Source organism: Salmo salar, chromosome ssa09, assembly GCF_905237065.1.
Source record: "Salmo salar chromosome ssa09, Ssal_v3.1, whole genome shotgun sequence".
Taxonomy (NCBI): domain Eukaryota; kingdom Metazoa; phylum Chordata; class Actinopteri; order Salmoniformes; family Salmonidae; genus Salmo; species Salmo salar.
The window spans coordinates 38,841,473-38,862,016 of record NC_059450.1 but is presented as its reverse complement, the minus strand read 5'-3'; the positions used below and the strand labels follow the sequence as shown (position 1 = coordinate 38,862,016).

The following is a 20,544-nucleotide window of genomic DNA, read 5'->3' as shown; positions in this document are numbered from 1 at the left end:
ATAGAATATTACCGAGTAAATCCTCAACAACAAAAGAAAAACGTTAAGGCAGGTGTTTCTCCTTTTCTCCCTATTTGTTGTGACCAATGGCAGTTCATTCAATTTGAAAGACTCTATTCCCTAAACAATGTAGGCTCATACAAGTTATGTTATGTAACAGTTTGTACCATTTATTCTGATGTTTCTGTACATCAAAAGCTAAACATTACTTTAGCCATATACTTTAGTCAAAGTTCAGCAGTGCAATATTTTCCACAAATGCAAATTACTTTTGGTTACAGACCAATTGTGTTTGGTGAAATAATACACTATGAAATTGTTGATAATGCAGACAGGTCAGATATACAGGTTAGGACCAGAGGATTCTAAAATCCCATGAATGTCTCTATAAATGCGAAAGGATTATAAACAATGGGACTAGCAATCTATTGTACCTCATTGCTAACAATGCGAGTGAAAATGACTGGAAGTGAATGTTAGCAGTACACAAGGTTTGTCATCAAACTTGGAAAATAACCACAATCGTAGTACATTTCAGCTACTCATCAAACACATAGCATAACTGTTTTACTGTCATTCTATTAATTCAAACGTTTATCAAATTATCTACAGTCACTTTACTACTTGATTTCCAGGCCACTGGTCACATTTTTTATGCTAATCCTGTAGGCGCTGGTCCAAGGAAATTGTTTATTTTCTAACACTGCTGCATGGAATTGTTACATTGTCCTAACCTGTATATTTTCGACCTAGCAAATAAGCATATATGATATACATTGGAACGTTGGAATGTTTTGGAATCTAGACTCAGGGGCCCCCTGGAATGGAACCTTCCAATGGAGTGTATATGGCTGAGGAGGGTCTCTGGGGGTGAGGAAAGCACTGGGTCTGGGGCCCTGATGTTATAGAGCTGGATGATGAAGAGGATGAGACGCATGAAGAGGATGAGCGTGGTGCCTGGTACCTGGGAATAAAGAAGAGGGAATACATGTTACATATTCGGTTGGCAACTTGAGTGTCTTCTTATATGGATCCTTTCATTAGGATTTTTTTTTGCTGCAACAAAGATTGTCACAAAAATGCTGTCTCAAGAGTAGGCCTAACATAGCAAATATAGTTGTACATCTATTCTGTTTTGTTGTAACGTGTCAGAAATGAAATCACGATATGCATGGTTCTAAATGCTGCCAATTATTAGTAAAGTAGGTAGGACAAATCACCTAACAGTTAATCAGCAAATACTGTAGGAACTCTGAGTGTCCTCCTCTACAGTTTTAAATCACCAGGTTACTACAGGTAACTCATCTGGTTATTATAGGTACTGTAACTCACCAGGTTACTACAGGTAACTCACCTGGTTATTATAGGTACTGTAACTCACCAGGTTACTACAGGTAACTCATCTGGTTATTATAGGTACTGTAACTCACCAGGTTACTACAGGTAACTCACCTGGTTATTATAGATACTGTAACTCACCAGGTTACTACATGTAACTCATCTGGTTATTATAGGTACTGTAACTCACCAGGTTACTACAGGTAACTCACCTGGTTATTATAGATACTGTAACTCACCAGGTTACTACATGTAACTCATCTGGTTATTATAGGTACTGTAACTCACCAGGTTACTACAGGTAACTCACCAGGTTACTACATGTAACTCATCTGGTTATTATAGGTACTGTAACTCACCAGGTTACTACAGGTAACTCATCTGGTTATTATAGGTACTGTAACTCACCAGGTTACTACAGGTAACTCATCTGGTTATTATAGGTACTGTAACTCACCTGGTTATTATAGATACTGTAACTCACCAGGTTACTACAGGTAACTCATCTGGTTATTATAGGTACTGTAACTCACCTGGTTATTATAGGTACTGTAACTCACCAGGTTACTACAGGTAACTCACCTGGTTATTATAGATACTGTAACTCACCAGGATACTACATGTAACTCATCTGGTTATTATAGGTACTGTAACTCACCAGGTTATTATAGGTACTGTAACTCACCAGGTTACTACAGGTAACTCACCTGGTTATTATAGGTACTGTAACTCACCAGGTTACTACAGGTAACTCACCTGGTTATTATAGGTACTGTAACTCACCAGGTTACTACAGGTAACTCACCTGGTTATTATAGGTACTGTATCTCACCGGGTTACTACAGGTAACTCACCTGGTTATTATAGATACTGTAACTCACCAGGTTACTACATGTAACTCATCTGGTTATTATAGGTACTGTAACTCACCAGGTTACTACAGGTAACTCACCTGGTTATTATAGATACTGTAACTCACCAGGTTACTACAGGTAACTCACCTGGTTATTATAGATACTGTAACTCACCAGGATACTACATGTAACTCATCTGGTTATTATAGGTACTGTAACTCACCAGGTTATTATAGGTACTGTAACTCACCAGGTTACTACAGGTAACTCACCTGGTTATTATAGGTACTGTAACTCACCAGGTTACTACAGGTAACTCACCTGGTTATTATAGGTACTGTAACTCACCAGGTTACTACAGGTAACTCACCTGGTTATTATAGGTACTGTATCTCACCGGGTTACTACAGGTAACTCACCTGGTTATTATAGATACTGTAACTCACCAGGTTACTACATGTAACTCATCTGGTTATTATAGGTACTGTAACTCACCAGGTTACTACAGGTAACTCACCTGGTTATTATAGATACTGTAACTCACCAGGATACTACATGTAACTCATCTGGTTATTATAGGTACTGTAACTCACCGGGTTATTATAGGTACTGTAACTCACCAGGTTACTACAGGTAACTCACCTGGTTATTATAGGTACTGTAACTCACCAGGTTACTACAGGTAACTCACCTGGTTATTATAGGTACTGTAACTCACCAGGTTACTACAGGTAACTCACCTGGTTATTATAGGTACTGTATCTCACCGGGTTACTACAGGTAACTCACCTGGTTATTATAGATACTGTAACTCACCAGGTTACTACATGTAACTCATCTGGTTATTATAGGTACTGTAACTCACCAGGTTACTACAGGTAACTCACCTGGTTATTATAGATACTGTAACTCACCAGGTTACTACATTAACTCATCTGGTTATTATAGGTACTGTAACTCACCAGGTTACTACAGGTAACTCATCTGGTTATTATAGATACTGTAACTCACCAGGTTACTACAGGTAACTCATCTGGTTATTATAGGTACTGTAACTCACCAGGTTACTACAGGTAACTCATCTGGTTATTATAGGTACTGTAACTCACCTGGTTATTATAGGTACTGTACGTCACCTGGTTATTATAGGTACTGTAACTCACCAGGTTACTACAGGTAACTCACCTGGTTATTATAGGTACTGTAACTCACCTGGTTATTATAGATACTGTAACTCACCTGGTTATTATAGGTACTGTAACTCACCAGGTTACTACAGGTAACTCATCTGGTTATTATAGGTACTGTAACTCACCAGGTTACTACAGGTAACTCACCAGGTTACTACAGGTAACTCATCTGTTTATTATAGGTAATGTAACTCACCAGGTTACTACAGGTAACTCATCTGGTTATTATAGGTACTGTAACTCACCAGGTTACTACAGGTAACTCACCAGGTTACTACAGGTAACTCATCTGGTTATTATAGGTACTGTAACTCACCAGGTTACTACAGGTAACTCACCAGGTAACTCACCTGGTTATTATAGGTACTGTAACTCACCAGGTTACTACAGGTAACTCACCTGGTTATTATAGGTACTGTAACTCACCAGGTTACTACAGGTAACTCACCAGGTTATTATAGGTACTCTAACTCACCAGGTTACTACAGGTAACTCACCAGGTTATTATAGGTACTCTAACTCACCAGGTTACTACAGGTAACTCACCTGGTTATTATAGGTACTGTAACTCACCAGGTTACTACAGGTAACTCACCAGGTTATTATAGGTACTGTAACTCACCAGGTTACTACAGGTAACTCACCAGGTTACTACAGGTAACTCATCTGGTTATTATAGGTACTGTAACTCACCAGGTTACTACAGGTAACTCACCAGGTAACTCACCTGGTTATTATAGGTACTGTAACTCACCAGGTTACTACAGGTAACTCACCTGGTTATTATAGGTACTGTAACTCACCAGGTTACTACAGGTAACTCACCTGGTTATTATAGGTACTGTAACTCACCAGGTTACTACAGGTAACTCACCTGGTTATTATAGGTACTGTAACTCACCAGGTTACTACAGGTAACTCACCTGGTTATTATAGGTACTCTAACTCACCAGGTTACTACAGGTAACTCACCAGGTTATTATAGGTACTCTAACTCACCAGGTTACTACAGGTAACTCACCTGGTTATTATAGGTACTCTAACTCACCAGGTTACTACAGGTAACTCACCAGGTAACTCACCTGGTTATTATAGGTACTGTAACTCACCAGGTTACTACAGGTAACTCACCTGGTTATTATAGGTACTCTAACTCACCAGGTTACTACAGGTAACTCACCTGGTTATTTTAGGTACTGTAACTCACCAGGATCGTGACTTCCGGACCCTTCCTGATGCAGTTGTCCTGTCCCTGAATGGGACGTTGGCTAGCAGGTCTCTCCTGGGACTACCGTGACCTCCAAAGTTCTGTTCCAGGTGTGATCCGTTAAGGTTGAGGTTGTACATGCTGGGTGGGCTCATATCTAGCTCCAGGAGCATCACATTCTCAGCCTACAGAAATAATGAATGAGAGCGGAAGAGAGAGGGAGTTTAATATAATGAACAATGACAATGGAAAACATCTGTAATTGATGATAAATAAATGTGTGGAAAGTGGTTTCTTGCCACTAATCAGTTTGGTATGGAAATGGCCCTCAATTAGTTCGGAATGACACAATTTCATGTGTACCACATCTAAACCTGCATCACTATACTGAGAGCTTTACCGTTTCCAAAAAATACATATTTGGTTGTTTTTGGAGTCTTTGTTCATGTTTTTTTAGGGCCCCCATACTACACAACGAGGATGAGGAAGTGATTTGCCGTTTGGGGTAAGATTCTCAAAAACAAGTGAAATCAAAAAACGGTGTCTGGACCCTTCTATAACATTCCATTTACATAAGACATTTAGATTTGGTTGTAAAAAAAACTACAACTTTTCCTTTATGTTCAATCTCAGATATGAAAAATGTACCATAGATAAAAACCAAGCACCAACCCACCCGGTATCTACATGGAGCTCCTGCTGTGACAGCCATCTGTGCATACTGGCTGATTGGTCTCTTGTATCCCACCACAGACGTGGGCCTTCGCTTCACCTGATGAGCCGATTTACTGCAATAAGATGTGCAAGGGATGAATAGCTAGTTTAGGAGTTAGTTAAGGAGTGCAAAGAAAATAATAGTATCTTAGCGTGACAAAGTAACTTCGATTTCATAAACATGTGAAACAAGGAAATAATTGACCCTGTACCATTAACTCTGTACCGGTACCCCCTGTATATAGCCTCACTATTGTTATTTTACTGCTGCTGTTTAATTATTTGTTACTTACATTTTTTATTTAACACTTTTTTTCTTAACTTCTTAAAGCATTGTTGGTTAAGAGCTTGTAAGTAAGCATTTCACTGTAAGGTCTACACCTGTTGTATTCGGTGCATGTGACAAATACAAATTTGATTCGGATTTTAATCCAATTGTGACTAGCCTCATCAGTGACATTATTGTAACTGGCTTTGCAGAGCTGTCCTTTCAGCACCACAACGTTTGCCCTGACCACCTATACCTTTATGCAGTGGCTGGCCGATTAGCAGGGCTGTCCTTTCAGCACCAGTCAATAATATATTTGGTACCATTGCAATACTTAATACTTAATGAATATTAAGCTCATAAGACTAGTATAGACTAGCATAGACTATGTGAACTCACTGACCTTTCTGAAGGAACGAAGGGCCTAAACCTCCACTGGTCCTCGTCACTGTCAAAGTGAAGCCGGTTCATAATCGTGTTCTTTTCTTTGGGAGGGATGAAATTCTCAATTAAGAGATACCTGCAGGTAACACATAAAACAATATTATGAAAAGTGAACCAATTGGGGTAGTGTGTTTGTGTGTGCGTGCGTGCCTGTGTGATTATACGTTATTAAAACTCACTTGAACTTGAGTTCTCTGGTGAGTTCATTCTGTGTCTGCTCCAGCTCCTGTCTGGTCACTACATGCTCATCAATGACGTCCCCAATCTCAGCCTTCACCAGCTGCAGCTTGGCATACAACTGGATCAACGAGAGAGGAAACACAATAGGAGAACACATCCATTAAATGTTAACATCCTAATCAAAACAACCAGAAATGAGGGAATAGCATTTTGCATCAGAACACTGTCTAAAATCCCTTTATATTAAACATAAGGTCATGACAATGATCCCTGATGGGCTTTAGGGATATGGAAGGTTGGGGTCAATTCCAGTCAATTCAGATTTACACTGAAATGTAAATTCTCTTCAATGCTTTTCAATTAGGAAAATTTGGAATTGGAGTTTGGTTTACTTTCTGTATTGACTGGAATTGAAATGGAATTGACCCCAACCCTGCTGGTTAGTAATCCATCTTACCCTTTTCAGCTTCTTGGTTTTGAGTTCCACCTCCTGCTGCAGGGAGGAGGTGGTCTCTCTCAGCTCTCCCGTCTCCTCATCCTGAGCCATCACCTGCTGCTGGATCTCTCTCTCTCGTCTTATCTAAATACAAATAAAAAATACTTTTATTTTCCAGTGTGGGAACTTCCTTTGTGTAGTCATGTTTCACAATAAAGTGAGGCCTAGCCTGCACGCAAACAATACAACTTTTTTTTTTTCATATCACAGCCGCACTCCACGGTGCTGACCAAAATCTAAGATAGGTAAACACAGAGACACAATACAATGAATAAACCTGCATGTACACTACCAGTCAAAAGTTTGGACACACCTACTCATTCAAGGGTTTTTCTTTATTGTTTACTATTTTCTACATTGTAGAATAATAGTGAAGACATCAAAACTATGAAATAACACATATAGAATCATGTAGTAACCAAAAAAGTGTTAAACAAATCAAAATATATTTTATATTCTCCAAAGTAGCCACGCTTTGTCTTGACAGCTTTTGATGTCTTTCGACAATGTAGAAATAGTAAACAATAAAGAAAAACCCTTGAATGAGTAGGTGGGTCCAAACTTTTGACTGGTAGTGTATATCGAGAAACATGAAATAATATTGAATTACCACTTCCATCATGGTCATCAGACACAGCACTATTTCTGTTATAGTAGAGATATAGCCTAATTGTTTTGTGCCTTCTCCATGACTCCCTCAATCTATGAAATGAACATACCCTATTGGTTTATAGACGATCTCTCACCTGTTCTGCAATCTCTTGCCTCTTCAATTCCAGCATCTTCTGTTGCTCATTAGTGTGGTCAATAATGTTCTTTCCCCCAGCCAATATTTTGCTCTCCATTGCCTGGAGAGAAAGATACATGGCCATATGGATGGCTGATTATTGGAAAGATGGACGCTCTGTATCACCAATAAATAATGCATCATATTAAACATGATATCAAAATGCAAAATATTGTCTCATATACAGAAACAGAGAAAATAATGTATTGTCACCTTATATTTCTCAATAATCTTTTCCATAGCTTCCTGTTCCTTCTGCATGTCGTCCATCATCCTTCCCTTTTCCATCTGTTCTTTTTCACCAAATGGCTTCCATTTCTCTCTCGCCCCTGGGCTGCTATGGCTACTGGTGGGAAAAGCCTTTTTGGGGCTATCCTCCACAGAGCTAAATCTATGTATCGGTATTCTGGAGGTTACAGTTTTTGGGGGACTGCCCTCTACAGAGTTATCCATGGAGTTGAATCTCTCTACCCCTTTTTCATCCTCTTCTATCATCTTGCTTTCTTCTTCTTCCTTTATATAGTATTCCTCATTCCGCTTCCATTCCGCTTCCAGTGCCTTCCACAGTTCTGCATCCCTTTCTCTGTGGGCTACATCCTCAACAATCATACTTTTAGTCAGTCTTCTGCTATTTCTCCTTCTCCTCCTCTCCTTCGCCAGCGTCCCTCGCTCCTCCAGCTGGGCCTTCAGGCGGGCGATCTCCTCCTGGAACTCTCTCAGCAGAGCATCCTTTGGATCCTCATTGATTTTGGGTTTGTTCTTTATATTTTTGGCCCGGTTTGCATACCGTAGGGTGGTCAGGGATTCTTCATAGTGCTTGGACGCTGGTCCCAGAGTGGCTACCATGACTGTCTTAGCATTGCCACCCAGTGAATCCTGGAGTAGACGGGTCAGTTTAGAGTCCCTGTAAGGGATGTGGGTGCTCTTCCCATCCACCAGAGCTGAGATGACATTACCCAGTGCTGAGAGGGACAGGTTGATTTTAGTGGCCTCTTTCAGGCGCTCCCCTTTAGCACCTGTCTTGCTCTGGCGTTCGCTGCCAGCCAGGTCAACCATGTTCAGCTTCCCAACCCGTATGTGGTCCTCTCCATCTGCACCTTTCTCACTGCACTCCACCGTGATCATGAAGATGGCATGGGACCGCGAACTGCGTTCGTTCATATTGGTGAACCCCACAGACCTGGACTCATCTCCTATGTTCATGACATGTTCGAGCTCCATGACATTCTTGGTGACAACCGAAGACAGATCTTTGACATAAACCCCTGAATCTGGGTTCTCTTTGAGATCTAGTTTCTTGTTGTCTTTACATAACAGATCCCTGACCTCCTCACGATAGATCTCTAGATAGGATGCCCTCACTAAATATTGCTGATTCTGAGACCTGGAGATCTGTGTAAAAATGTGGTTAAATGAATTTGGGATGATCCCTCTTTCATTGTCTGTGGGCATACCTAGCATCGTGTATGTTTTACCTGTCCCAGTCTGCCCATATGCGAATATTGTACCATTGAATCCTTGTAACACGGAATCTACAAGAGGTCTGACGGTATCGTCATAAATATCGCTCTGTTTCGACTCATAGTCGTAGACCGCATCAAAGGTGAATGATTTCATGAGTTCTTCAGGTGACGCCCTTGGGTTCCTCAATGTGATCTGGCCCAGTTTTGAATTCACCTCCAATATGTTATCGTTGTCCATGGTCTCCTCTCTCCTGTTAAATGGGCGGCATCGCACCACCACCTTCACAGCCTCGCACGGTTTCGGTCTCGACATATTTATTCCTTTGATCCTTGACCATAAAAATGGATTTCTCCGCAACACAATTAAAAGTCACTGTATCTGTCGCTAATCGCGCATCAAGATGACTCATGTTTCCCCTCTTTCTCGAAGCATCCTCCGCCGAGCGGTACCCAGGTAAGCCAATTCATAGCTTTCGCAGAAAATGGTAACATGATGTACTTGGGCACACCTAATCACACGGACATCGCCTATACCACGTAGACTACATGTACTTCCTCCGACTCTGATGAATATACTTGATCCTGGCAACGATAACTGTCTCCACCCTTAATCCGCACGCACCGCACCGCCGCTACATGATACAAAGGATGCTGCGCCACCACTGCTAGAAAACACTGCCGTCAGCCAGCCAGCCCACATCCCCAGTACACACCCTTCCCTCTGCTGCAGACAATAGGAACAAGGCATGTGACCAACAAAACGAAGTGGATTAAAGCGAAACCTTGTAAACAGGTGTAGCCTAATGAAATTATTTAATACATCTGATCTAATAGGCATAACAAATTAACCGATTAGCACAAAATGTTCATTCATTCATTGAAAACAAAGAATATACATAAGCCTAGGCATTTGAATGTACTTCAATATCATTATTTATTCATTTACTGGCTCTAAATATTAAATACATCACTGCCCAAACCATGGCATAAAGACCAAAATCATAATAAAAAAAAGAAACATTCACCTCAGATGAATAAACATGACTGAACAGCCCAAGACTGGTCACTTATGAAAGCTGAAATGGCACCCTATATAGTGATCCTGGTCAAAAGGAGTCCACTATAGAGGGAGTCAATTGAGATGAAGACATGGATTTAAATTTACATTAAGAAGACTAGGATTGCCAGTTGGGTCAACACCTGCCTCAGATGGATATTACAGAATATTATCAAAAAGGGAACTGTCAAATAATGTTAAACACCCCAAAATAGAACTGTTAGTTATGAACTTGAAACATTCTGTGATTTGTAAAAACAGGCCCCTCATGATTTCTCTTCTGCAAACTTTAAAGAAATAAGCACTGAGCTTAAGTTAACAGACAAATACACAGCCTAGGCACATTCTAATGGCAGCCTGCTATTAGATGGTAGCAGTAGATGAGGAAAGTCACTTGTGGAATCGCTTGTTGGAGTCCTTGGCGTGATCCAGCAGTAGCTGACAGGGGGTGAAGTGGTTGCCGTAAACCTCCTCATACCTCCGCATCTTCTCTACTAGCTTGTCGGCACCGAAGGTATCCACAAACCGGAAAGGACCTGAACAGAGGTTTCAAGAGAAGGTTAAAACAATGTAGGATTCAATCTTTCAAAAGGACAAACTATGATGGCACGATAGAATAATATTGGCATATCTGATAGCTGTCTAAAATACTGAAATTGGATAAATCTAATTTATTCAAGTCCGGCTCCACAAACTGGAAAGGACTAAACAGGGAAGTTGAAAGGAAAGTCCTAATTGTAGCACAACAAAAAGGCTGTGCTTGCTGTTAAACCCGAAAAGAGTTCAGCAACACATGCAATGTCATTAGAGCTGTTTATGCTCATGTCATGTGATCATCCTGTATGTGTGGCAGGCTCAGCTGGTAAAAGGTCATGGGTTCAATTTCCACAGGGATTAGATGTATAGCAAAAATGTATGCAGTCACTGCACTGTAAGTCGCATATAGTATAAGACCAGTGGAGGCTGCTGAAGGGAGGACAGCTCATAATGGCCAGAATGGAGTAAATGGAATCAAACATGGTTTTCATGGTTGATGCCATTCCATTCACTCCATTCCAACCATTATTATGAGCTGTCTAGAGAAGGAACATTTAACCTCCACTGCTGATTTTCATTCTTGTCCTTTAGTCAGGGACCAACTTAAACCTGGAACACTGGTTGGTGCAATTCATTATGAGAATTAATTATAGAACAGAAACCCAGCAGTATTCCGTCCGGACCTCCAGACCCATTTGAATAACTTGCTATAGAGGAAATCCCTACCACCAAGGCAGGGGGGGAATCCCAGTCCGAACACAGCTCCTATATCTCCCTCTACGGGGCCGTTCAGGATCCCCTCCTGCAGACACATCACTGCCTCGTTCACGAACCGCGAGACCAGACGGTACTGGATATCAGAGTCTGAAGACCTGGAGGAAAAAGACCCAGACAGTTAAGTGGTAGTGTGGAGAGTAGATGATCCTGTGTGGCTCAGTTGGTAAGAGGGTTGAGCTAGCAAATGCCATTCCCACTGGGATCACATACAAAAAATGTATGCATTCACTGTACTGCAAGTCACTTCAGAGGAGACATTTCCGCAGCGGTTGCAACTTACACTGAAGGGTTTGGTGTCAATTTGAATTTCTCCAGGAGGTCGTCAATATCAGGGTTGACATCTTTGCTTTTGAGTCCTGGCGTATACACATAGCAGCCCTTTCCTGATTTGCGGCCTGTTGATGGAAAATACATCTAATTGGGTATCAGATAAAACCAATGAGGATCATGCGTTTCCCATTACATAATTTCTCTCCCAAAATGTCCTTGATTCTTCACATACTCTCCTTCTCAAACCTCATTGGTGGAGAAGTTCCAAAGCTCCTCCCCTCTTACCTTCTCCTCCAATGTATTGAGAAAGAAAGCAAGATGAAGGGATGCAAGAAATCGAGGGAAGTCTAAAACATTTTGAAAGAGCCTTTGACTCAAAGTCCTACAAACAAGAATTTACCCTTAAATCCTCTCTCCACCATGGTCTTCAGCACCTCAACGTTTCCACCTCCGAACCTGGATCCGAATGCTTTGCCGAGGTCCTCGGCCACATGGGCAGCCACGTCAATGCCCACCTCATCAGCCAGTGTAGCTGCACCCACTGGGAACCCAAAACCTGTGGTCAGGGCATCCAGCTTCTTGGGGCTAATGCCCTCCTGAGAACACACAGCACATAAATACAGGTACATTACTTGGATTTTTGGAGACAATACCCACGCCATTCCAACATTGTAGATGAAGAAACACTAACCTGTAGTACTCGCACTGCCTCAGCTAACATAGGAGCCAGACACCTGGTGGTGTAGAACCCAGGTCCATCCTGCAAACAAGCACAGGTTATTATAGGCCCATGAAAAGCACTACACTATAAACTATATCAAATTCATATATTAGTGTCGTTATGTTTGTCAACAAGCTAAGGGAGAACATGGGAAGTGGGCACTGAGCAGAAGCGCACTCACTCCAACAACGATGATGACTTTCCCCTGCTTCAGGCCTACGGCAACAGCAGAGGCAGTGGTGTCTTTAGAGGTCTTATCTGTCGTGATGATCTCCAACAGCTGCATCTTGTCCACTGGAGAGAAGTAGTGCATACCAATAACCTACAGGAATAGAAAATACAACTCTATTTATTGCAATGGCTCCCGTTATACAGGAAAAACTACTCGGTGGCCTTGTGGTTAGTGTCTGCCAAGTCATATCCCTGACCAAGTCATATCAAAGACTCTGAAAATGGGACCTGCATCCTCTCTGCTTAGCACTCAGTATTAAAGGGATTTTGGCAATGAGGCACCTCATCTACTTCCCCAGAGTCAGATTAACTAGTGGATAAATGTTTGTCTCAGTGTCCAGTATGAAGGAAGTTAGAGGAAGTTTCGCGAGTCAATGCTAATTAGCATTAGCACAATGGCGAAGTCCACAGATATCTGCTAGCAGATACCATAGACTTCCAGCCATTATGCTAACCCTAGTTAGCAATTGCGCTAGCTACCAACTTTCTTCAAACTGCATGCATAGACATAAAAATGGTATCCACAAGTTCATCCAACTCTGGGGAAGTAGACAAAATCCCAAAGTATCCCTTTAAGGAGACGGATTGAGGGTAAGGCCCTGAAACAGACTAGCATCCTGTCCAGGTGTACTTGTGCATCAAGTTGCCTCGTGTGCCAGAAACAGGAGATTGGCTCCTGCCTCTATGGGATGTTCTGGCTTGGACAAGGCTTACTTATACAGAGACAATAACCAGCCCAAAGCACACAAAACATGTAGCCTGAGAGGTTATTGTGGGCAAAGGGATTCTAGTGAGTGGTTTGAATCCAGCTTGAAGGAGCAATAAGACCTTTTTTTAACAAGAATGTTAATCCTATTGAACTCTTACTAAACCTACCTTTTCTGGCCTCATGCTAGCAGCAGCAATATCTTTGATGGGGAGAGCAGACGTGTTGGTGGCAAATATACAGTGAGGTGGAATCACCTGAAATCAGAGAAAAAAGTTAATTTAGAACAAGGTTGTCCAAAAAGAAACACATTTTAGTTTTGTATTTGAAAAAGCTTTCCGTTGTGTGCCCTAATTACCACGCAGATTTAAAAATTCCGCGCTACTTACAGCTTCCACCTCCTTGATGACTCGGTGTTTGATGTTGATGTCCTCAAACACAGCTTCAATGACCATGTCAGCCTTCTCAAAACCACTGTAGTCTAACTGGCCAGTTAAGCTGGACAGTGTGGAGTCCCTCTCAAATGACGTGATGGCCTTCTTTTTGATTTTGTCATTGAGGCTGGTGATGAAAGTGAGGGCAGGTTTAATCTCTGTACTAGCTACCCAATCAACATTTATGTTAAGTATGTCGAGAGAGATTAGGGCAGGTTCAACAATATTTAGTTTCTTCATTATAAACAACTGCAGCTATGCTTTAAGGGTCAGATCCCCAGACCCAGATTAAGCCTAGTCCTGGACTAAAATGCAATCTCTTAATCTGAAGGAAACCGTTTCTAGGAGTTTAACCCCCAATATGCCAGACAGCCAGGACATCGTGTATCTGAAATAGTCAATAGCTAATTAGTGGTACGCTATTCGTCTTTTTCTGTATAGACCGACAGCAACTTCTGGTGCTTCATTATATATTCTGATTGGCTGGCTTGTTCTTGTTTCAGGAAACAAAATACCACATTAATCAGATAATATATCTGGCCATTACAACAAATCAAAGACTTCTGACCAAATGCATAGTTACTGCACCTTGCCTTTGTAGGGCAGTATTGCGCTCTGGTAAACCCACCCTTTGTAGACCTGCTGCTGACCCCTGCTCAACCCTTCCACGGTGGTGTCCTTCAGGACAGTGTGGATGCCCTTGTCCACAGTCACCTGGGCAATGCCTGCACCCATCAGACCTGCTCCCAAGATAGCCAGGTTCCTGGTGGATGCGGAATGAAGAAACAGGCTATTACAATAGAATGGAATTATTGTCCACCAAGGATTCCCACCCCCCAAATCATTTTGTTAGTACCATATCTCCAGTTACAAGGTTAATGTCATGACCTCTCAAATAATGAAATCAGCACAAGTGGTTTGATCTCCAAGAAACTCTGAATCATCTGACCAGTATTACAATATTTGTAATAAGGTTCACATTTTTCACTGATTGAAACATGAAAATAGCTATTTAACTGGTTTTGGGTCAAAGGTCATCACTTACTTGACCGGTCTCTCGGGGACTCCAAAGCGGTTCTTCTTGCATGCCACTTGGCCATGGTAAAGTCCGATCAGGGCATTTGATTCAGAAGTCATTGCCAGTTTGCCAAAGTTCTGTAAAGAATTAATAAGAATGACAAAACAGTGACTGAAAGAAACCATGTTCCATACAAAACCATTACATTTACTGATGAGCATAAATCTATTTAACTCCATGTATATTCTCTGACCTGTGCTTCTGCCAAATAGCCAGAATCTGGGCCCTGTTCCAAGCCAGACTTCACACTCTGAGGGGGCAGAAAGAGGAACAAATATAAGTTAAGTCTTTTTCAATAGAACCATGAGAGAGAAGTTTAACCTGGAGCTCTGCGTCCACTTTTTAAAAACTGCTGCCACTTCATATCCTTAACTCACTAACAGAGATATGCCAAAGTCCTACCTCAATGATTTTCAAGGGGGCAGGATACAGTCCCTTGCTCATCTTCATGACTTTGCCAGTAACATTTTTGTAGATCTGTTGCCGCACAAACTGAATGCCCATTACGTAGTCTTGTACTTCTGCAGAGGAAGGAGAAAAAAAACTACAAATGTTAAAAGCATCCAAAAAAAGGTTGTTTACATGCATAAAAACAAGGACTGAAAGTGTGATGTAACATATGGTAAAAGGTTGAAAAACAACAAACATGAGACGCTTACAATTCAAAACCTGCCTTCATATTATGTAGATTATATATAGTAGAGTCTGTTTTTTGCACTATACCAAGAGCACTGTATAGCTACATGGTATTGGCCTCTAATACGCAAATACTTACTCTGCATCATGCCTTTCTTCTTGGTGAGCAAGATCTTCTTGTGGACAATTCCTCTGGCACACTGTATGGCAACCTCCTCCAGGTACTCAATGGTCCTCTCCTCTGGACTCTTCAATCCAGGTCCTGGAATATCAAAAAGGGGGATCAATAAGCAGCAGTTAAGACACCTTCACTGACAGTATCTAACCTGTAAACAATTTCCAGTTATTGTAATCTCAGAACATTCTATCAATACTGGTATGCTCTTATCAGTAACATTTATTGATTACTGTACCTAGTGGGTCCACTAGCTGATGGACCAGACCCATCTTCTTGGCTTTGTCTGCCTTGATGTTTCTTCCAGTCAGCATCATGTCAAAGGCACCAGGAATACCGACCTGAAGATAAAGTAGTGTAAAATATGTTGACAGCATTCCATTTATTTATTTTTAACTGCCGACAACAAATCAAGAACATTTAAACACTACTACAACAGACAGAGGGCTGCAAATCAGATCAATGAATTAAAGAATACTGTAGCATTCTGCAGTACAGTCAGTGTGCATACTGTAGTGACAATGAGTTTCACTCTACCAATATCATTGAAACACAACACTGACCAAAAATAAACACAACATCTAGTGTTGGTCACATGTTTCATGAGCAAAAAGAAAAGATCCCAGAAATGTCACAAACTTCATGCATCTCTGTTAGAGAGCATTTCTCCTTTGCCAAGCTAATCCAACCACCTGACAGGTTTGGCATATCAAGAATCTGATTAAACAGTACGATTATACAGGTGCACCTTGTGCTGGTGACAATAAATGGCAACTAAAATGTGCAGTTGTCACAACACAATGTCACAGATGTCTCAAGTTGAGGGAGTGTGCAATTGGCATGCTGACTGCAGGAATGTCCAGCAGAGCTGTTGCCAAAGAATTTAATGTTCATTTCTCTACCACAAACCGCCTCCAACGTCGTTTTAGATCATTTGACAGTACGTCCAACCGGCCTCACAACCGCAGACCACGTAACCAGGGCAGCCCAGGACCTCAACAGCAGTCTTCTTCACCTGCAGGATCGTCTGAGACCAGCCACCCGGACAGCTGCTGAAACTGTGGGTTTGCACAACCCAAGAATTTCTGTACAACCTATCAGAAACCATCTCAGAGAAGCTCATCTGCATGCTCGTCATCCGCACCAGGGTCTTGACCTGAATGCAGTTTGGCGTCGTAACAGACTTCAGTAGGCACATGCTCACCTTCAATGGTACACTAGCATTCTGGAGAAGTGTGCTCTTCACGGGTGAATCCCGGCTGCAACTGTACCAGGCAGATCGCGTTTATTGAGTCGTGTGTGGGCGAGCAGTTTACTGATATCAACGTTGTGAACAGAGTGCCCTATGGTGGCAGTTGTGTTATGGTATGGGCAGGCATAAGCTACAGACAACGAACACAATTGAATTTTAACGATAGCAATTTGAATGCACAGAAATACTGTGACAAGATCCTGAGGCCCTATCGTCGTACCATTCATCTGCCAACATCACCTCATGTTTCAGCATGATAATGCACAGCCCCATGTCGCAAAGATCTGTTTAACTGTGCTGTTCAGGTAGGGTTTCTGAACGTATAAAGTATTTTCCCCAGATACTGACCATCTTAGGGAGTCTCTGTGTTCCTCCAGCTCCAGGTAGAAGACCAAGCATCACCTCAGGGGTTCCCAGCACTGTCTTCTTACTCTTAGTAGCAACTCTGTACTGGCAGGCGATGGCAAACTAAAGACAACAGATTGAAACATAACGTTTAGAAAATCAATAACTTATGAAGAAAGGAAGTCAAATTTGTCTTGTTGACAGAGATGATTTTGTAATTTGTTACGATACTGAGTAATACTAGACGAAGTAAAATTATGGGACTTGCTTTAGCTATTTAAAACAATTTTTTGTGGTGGTGGAAGAAGTGTTCTGATTACAGATTTGAAAAACAGAAGTAGACTAAGATGCCATACATTGCAGGGAAAGTGGTCAACATTTTAACAAAAAATGTAAAAGGATACTTCAGGATTTTGGCAATGAAGCCCTTTATCTACTTACCCAGAGTTAGATGAACTCGTGGATACCATGTGTGTGCAGTTTGAAGGAAGTTGCTTGCTAGATGTTACCATAGACATCCAGTCATTGTGCTAATGCTAGTTAGCATTGGCTCACAAAACTACCCCAACTTCCTTCATACTGGACACAGAGACATAAAAATGGTATCCACAAGTTGATCTGACTCCGGGGAAGTAAAGGGCTTCATTGCCTAAATCCTGAAGTATGGCTTTAAAAAGTATCCCTTTAAAAAGGTTAGATTAAATGTAGTTGATGCGGTTACTAAAACAGCTGCATCTTTTGATCTGTAGAATATATTTCTGTTCCGATTTCAGATTTGAATAGCAGAGAAGTAGACCAAGAAGTCATGACCTCTAAGTTTTTGTCTAAGTTGTTGGGAAAGTGGTCAGAAGCCGATGTGTCAACGTCACAATAGGCCTTTTCACACTGCTTTGTCCTTAGCCCCAGGCTGTCCTGAGCCCCAGGCTGTCCTGAGCCCCAGGCTGTCCTGAGCCCCAGGCTGTCCTGAGCCCCAGGCTGTGAATCCTTGGCAATTTGCTGAGGCAATATTACTGCAACATTTTTTTATTAGGTTTCTAGCCTGGGGCTAGTTTCTGTCATTCTGTTCACCTCTAAGCCGCCTCCTAAGCAGGAGCCGTTGATGGCCGCAACAATGGGCTTGGACGATTTCTCAATCCTCTCAAACATCTTCTGTCCCTCCTGAGATAGCTTTGTGACCTCCTCAGCGGTGTTACAGGCCTGGATCATGCTGTAAAGGAGAGGAGAGACAGTTGTTGTTTTAGCACTCTAAAACACACAAACCTTGCAGTGGTGAAATGCATTACACTAGACTGATATGCAACATTGAGCATCATGTAAGCCTGAACTAGGCTACTATCTAATCTGAGTACAGCATTTTAATTACACAGCATGTAAGCCAAGGTGGCACCAAATATTAACATTTATATATTTCTATCATATAATGTGAAAGGTGTGACTGACTTGATGTCAGCTCCTGCAATGAAGCAGCCAGGCTTGGAGGAGATGAGGACAGCACTCTGGACTGCATCGTTGGCCAAGACCTCATTAAATACTTCTATCATCTCATTTTGCATCCGGACCGACAGAGTGTTGACCTGTAAAAACAAGGATAGACATACAATAGTGGGGCCTCCTGAGTGGTGCAGCGGTCTAAGGCACTGCATTGAAGTGCTTGAGAGGTCACTACAGACCCGGGTTCGACCCCATAGGGCAGTTTAAAAAGGGATTTATAAATACATTTGATAGATTGAAATTTGATTGGTACTGTACATGGAAAATGTATTTTTAAATACATTACCTTAGAATTTGGGTCATTCATCCGAATGACTGCCACATCCTCTTTCACTTCATAGTTGACATGGGTTCGGGCTGAGAAGAAAGAGAGATCGAATGAACTCCATACTTTTTATTTTATAATCAAGTTATCACAAGTAGTCGTTCAACTTACCTGACATGGCAAGGGCAACTGAAAAGGTACGGCATGAGATACCTAAAAATACAAAATAAGAAGAGGGTTAACGTTAACTAAATTCAATACATTAGCTACTGATAAGGAAGCTAGCCAGCTAACAAAAACTAGCTAAGGTTGAGGGGGTGTGTCTCTGTAGGGAGTGAAATATTTAGGCCACGCTTTATATATTCTAGGCCTGGGGCTGCAACAGATAACTCATGACAAGTGTTGATGACGAGACGTATGGGTGGGGTGGTGGGGGGGGGGTCTGACCTCAAAAAGACACTGAACTTTCACCTAGATTCCCTGTCCACACAGCAAATTAGACAATGACAAATGGAAGCATCTAATGTAAAGTGTAGATTTATCAAGAAAACAATTAAATTGCATGGAAAGTTTGATTTTGGCGATCATATCTAGTCAGCTAGACTAACGTTAACTAAGTTAACTTAATTCATGTGACGTAGCTAGTTTGCTCACTCGGTGAAAGTTCACTCGCATCAGTTAACTATCTAGCTATCTTAATTAATGAATTACAAATAGGGAGCTAAAGCCAGATGTGTGTACCAGTAAAGTTGTGTTGCTAAATTAGTTAGTAAACGGTGTTAGCTAGCAACCGGTAGACTTCTAACAGCTAAGTTAACGTTTGCTAGCCAAGTTAGCTGCACCATTAGCACTAGCTAACATCTCAGACAGTAGAGAGGCGCCGGTTTACAAAATGTGGCTAAACAATAGAATAACATTTGACTTTTGCATCAATTGCACACATTTCAACACAATTTTACCTGAGAGGTCATATCTCCTTGCTGTAATTCTGGACAGCGCACCCAGAGCTCGAACACCAGCCATTTTAGGAGGTCAAGAACACCGAAACAACCTGACTGCTGACAACCAATGTTTATAGATACACTAGATGACTGATACGGGGCGCAGTGTTAAAGCCACCGTGCCTCCATCTTGGCACTCCCTCACGTTGTAAAAAAAATAGTTTGGAAGCTATAGAAATGCATTTCTTAACTTCTACATTCGTTTTTGCCACATTTCTTTTTTACAGACACATTCATCCATACTTTTAAATTATATTATGTGAGATGAACATACATATACATATATATATATATTTAAAAGCATTTTCCTTTAAGTATATATTTTTGAAATGACTAATGTTACTGTCCCCACTACAACACCAAAAATAGCTAAATACATGTCATTTTGTCCTTGAAACATTTAATTGAAATACTGTAGAATTCCATTAATTCCTATGGAGGACTGCTCCTACCGAGGAGTGACAATATGGCCGACCGGTGGCTTCAATCCAGGGTTTATATACATCATTGCTGACAACCGAAAGACATGCGGGAGCACATGACAGAAGTGAGGGAAAAAACAATAGCGAGAAATAAATATTTATAGCGTGTTTTTATACGCAGTAACAAAGTTTATGGGGAAAATTG

The 20,544-nt window shown here is 41.4% G+C and overlaps 2 protein-coding genes across 2 annotated transcripts; both read right to left on the bottom strand.

The window, feature by feature from the left end:
- Nucleotides 1–144: 144 nt before the first annotated feature.
- On the bottom strand, nt 145–9,738 carry LOC106611332 (kinesin-like protein KIF3B). The gene is made up of 8 exons (XM_014211438.2): nt 7,692–9,738; nt 7,438–7,539; nt 6,653–6,775; nt 6,195–6,313; nt 5,975–6,091; nt 5,266–5,377; nt 4,590–4,774; nt 145–964 (listed from the first exon to the last, which is right to left on the bottom strand). The coding sequence occupies exons 1-8, from the start codon at nt 9,252–9,254 to the stop codon at nt 808–810; spliced, it is 2,478 nt and encodes an 825-aa protein (XP_014066913.2). The 5' UTR covers nt 9,255–9,738; the 3' UTR covers nt 145–807.
- A 118-nt stretch (nt 9,739–9,856) lies between these two features.
- Nucleotides 9,857–20,068, bottom strand: LOC106611334 (trifunctional enzyme subunit alpha, mitochondrial). The gene is made up of 20 exons (XM_014211460.2): nt 19,876–20,068; nt 19,088–19,129; nt 18,938–19,008; nt 18,601–18,734; nt 18,229–18,367; nt 17,164–17,283; nt 15,802–15,904; nt 15,528–15,650; nt 15,155–15,273; nt 14,946–15,002; nt 14,720–14,829; nt 14,303–14,437; nt 13,630–13,801; nt 13,411–13,497; nt 12,485–12,625; nt 12,274–12,342; nt 11,983–12,178; nt 11,593–11,707; nt 11,262–11,407; nt 9,857–10,534 (listed from the first exon to the last, which is right to left on the bottom strand). Exons 1-20 carry the CDS (start codon nt 19,937–19,939, stop codon nt 10,389–10,391), a joined length of 2,289 nt encoding a protein of 762 aa, XP_014066935.1. The 5' UTR covers nt 19,940–20,068; the 3' UTR covers nt 9,857–10,388.
- Nucleotides 20,069–20,544: the final 476 nt, after the last annotated feature.

Excerpts from the sequence above, each read along its gene's own strand:
- LOC106611332 (XM_014211438.2), bottom strand. The coding sequence starts at position 9,254 with ATGTCGAGACCGAAACCGTGCGAGGCTGTGAAGGTGGTGGTGCGATGC. Across the intron at positions 4,775-5,265 it reads GAGCTCCATGTAGATACCGG|GCTGAGAATGTGATGCTCCT; the intron begins GTGGGTTGGTGC and ends TTATTTCTGTAG. Across the intron at positions 965-4,589 it reads GTCCGGAAGTCACGATCCTG|GTACCAGGCACCACGCTCAT; the intron begins GTGAGTTACAGT and ends CTTTATTCCCAG.
- LOC106611334 (XM_014211460.2), bottom strand. The coding sequence starts at position 19,939 with ATGGCTGGTGTTCGAGCTCTGGGTGCGCTGTCCAGAATTACAGCAAGG. Across the intron at positions 15,905-17,163 it reads CACAGAGACTCCCTAAGATG|GTCGGTATTCCTGGTGCCTT; the intron begins GTCAGTATCTGG and ends CTTTATCTTCAG. Across the intron at positions 15,651-15,801 it reads TCAGCTAGTGGACCCACTAG|GACCTGGATTGAAGAGTCCA; the intron begins GTACAGTAATCA and ends TTGATATTCCAG.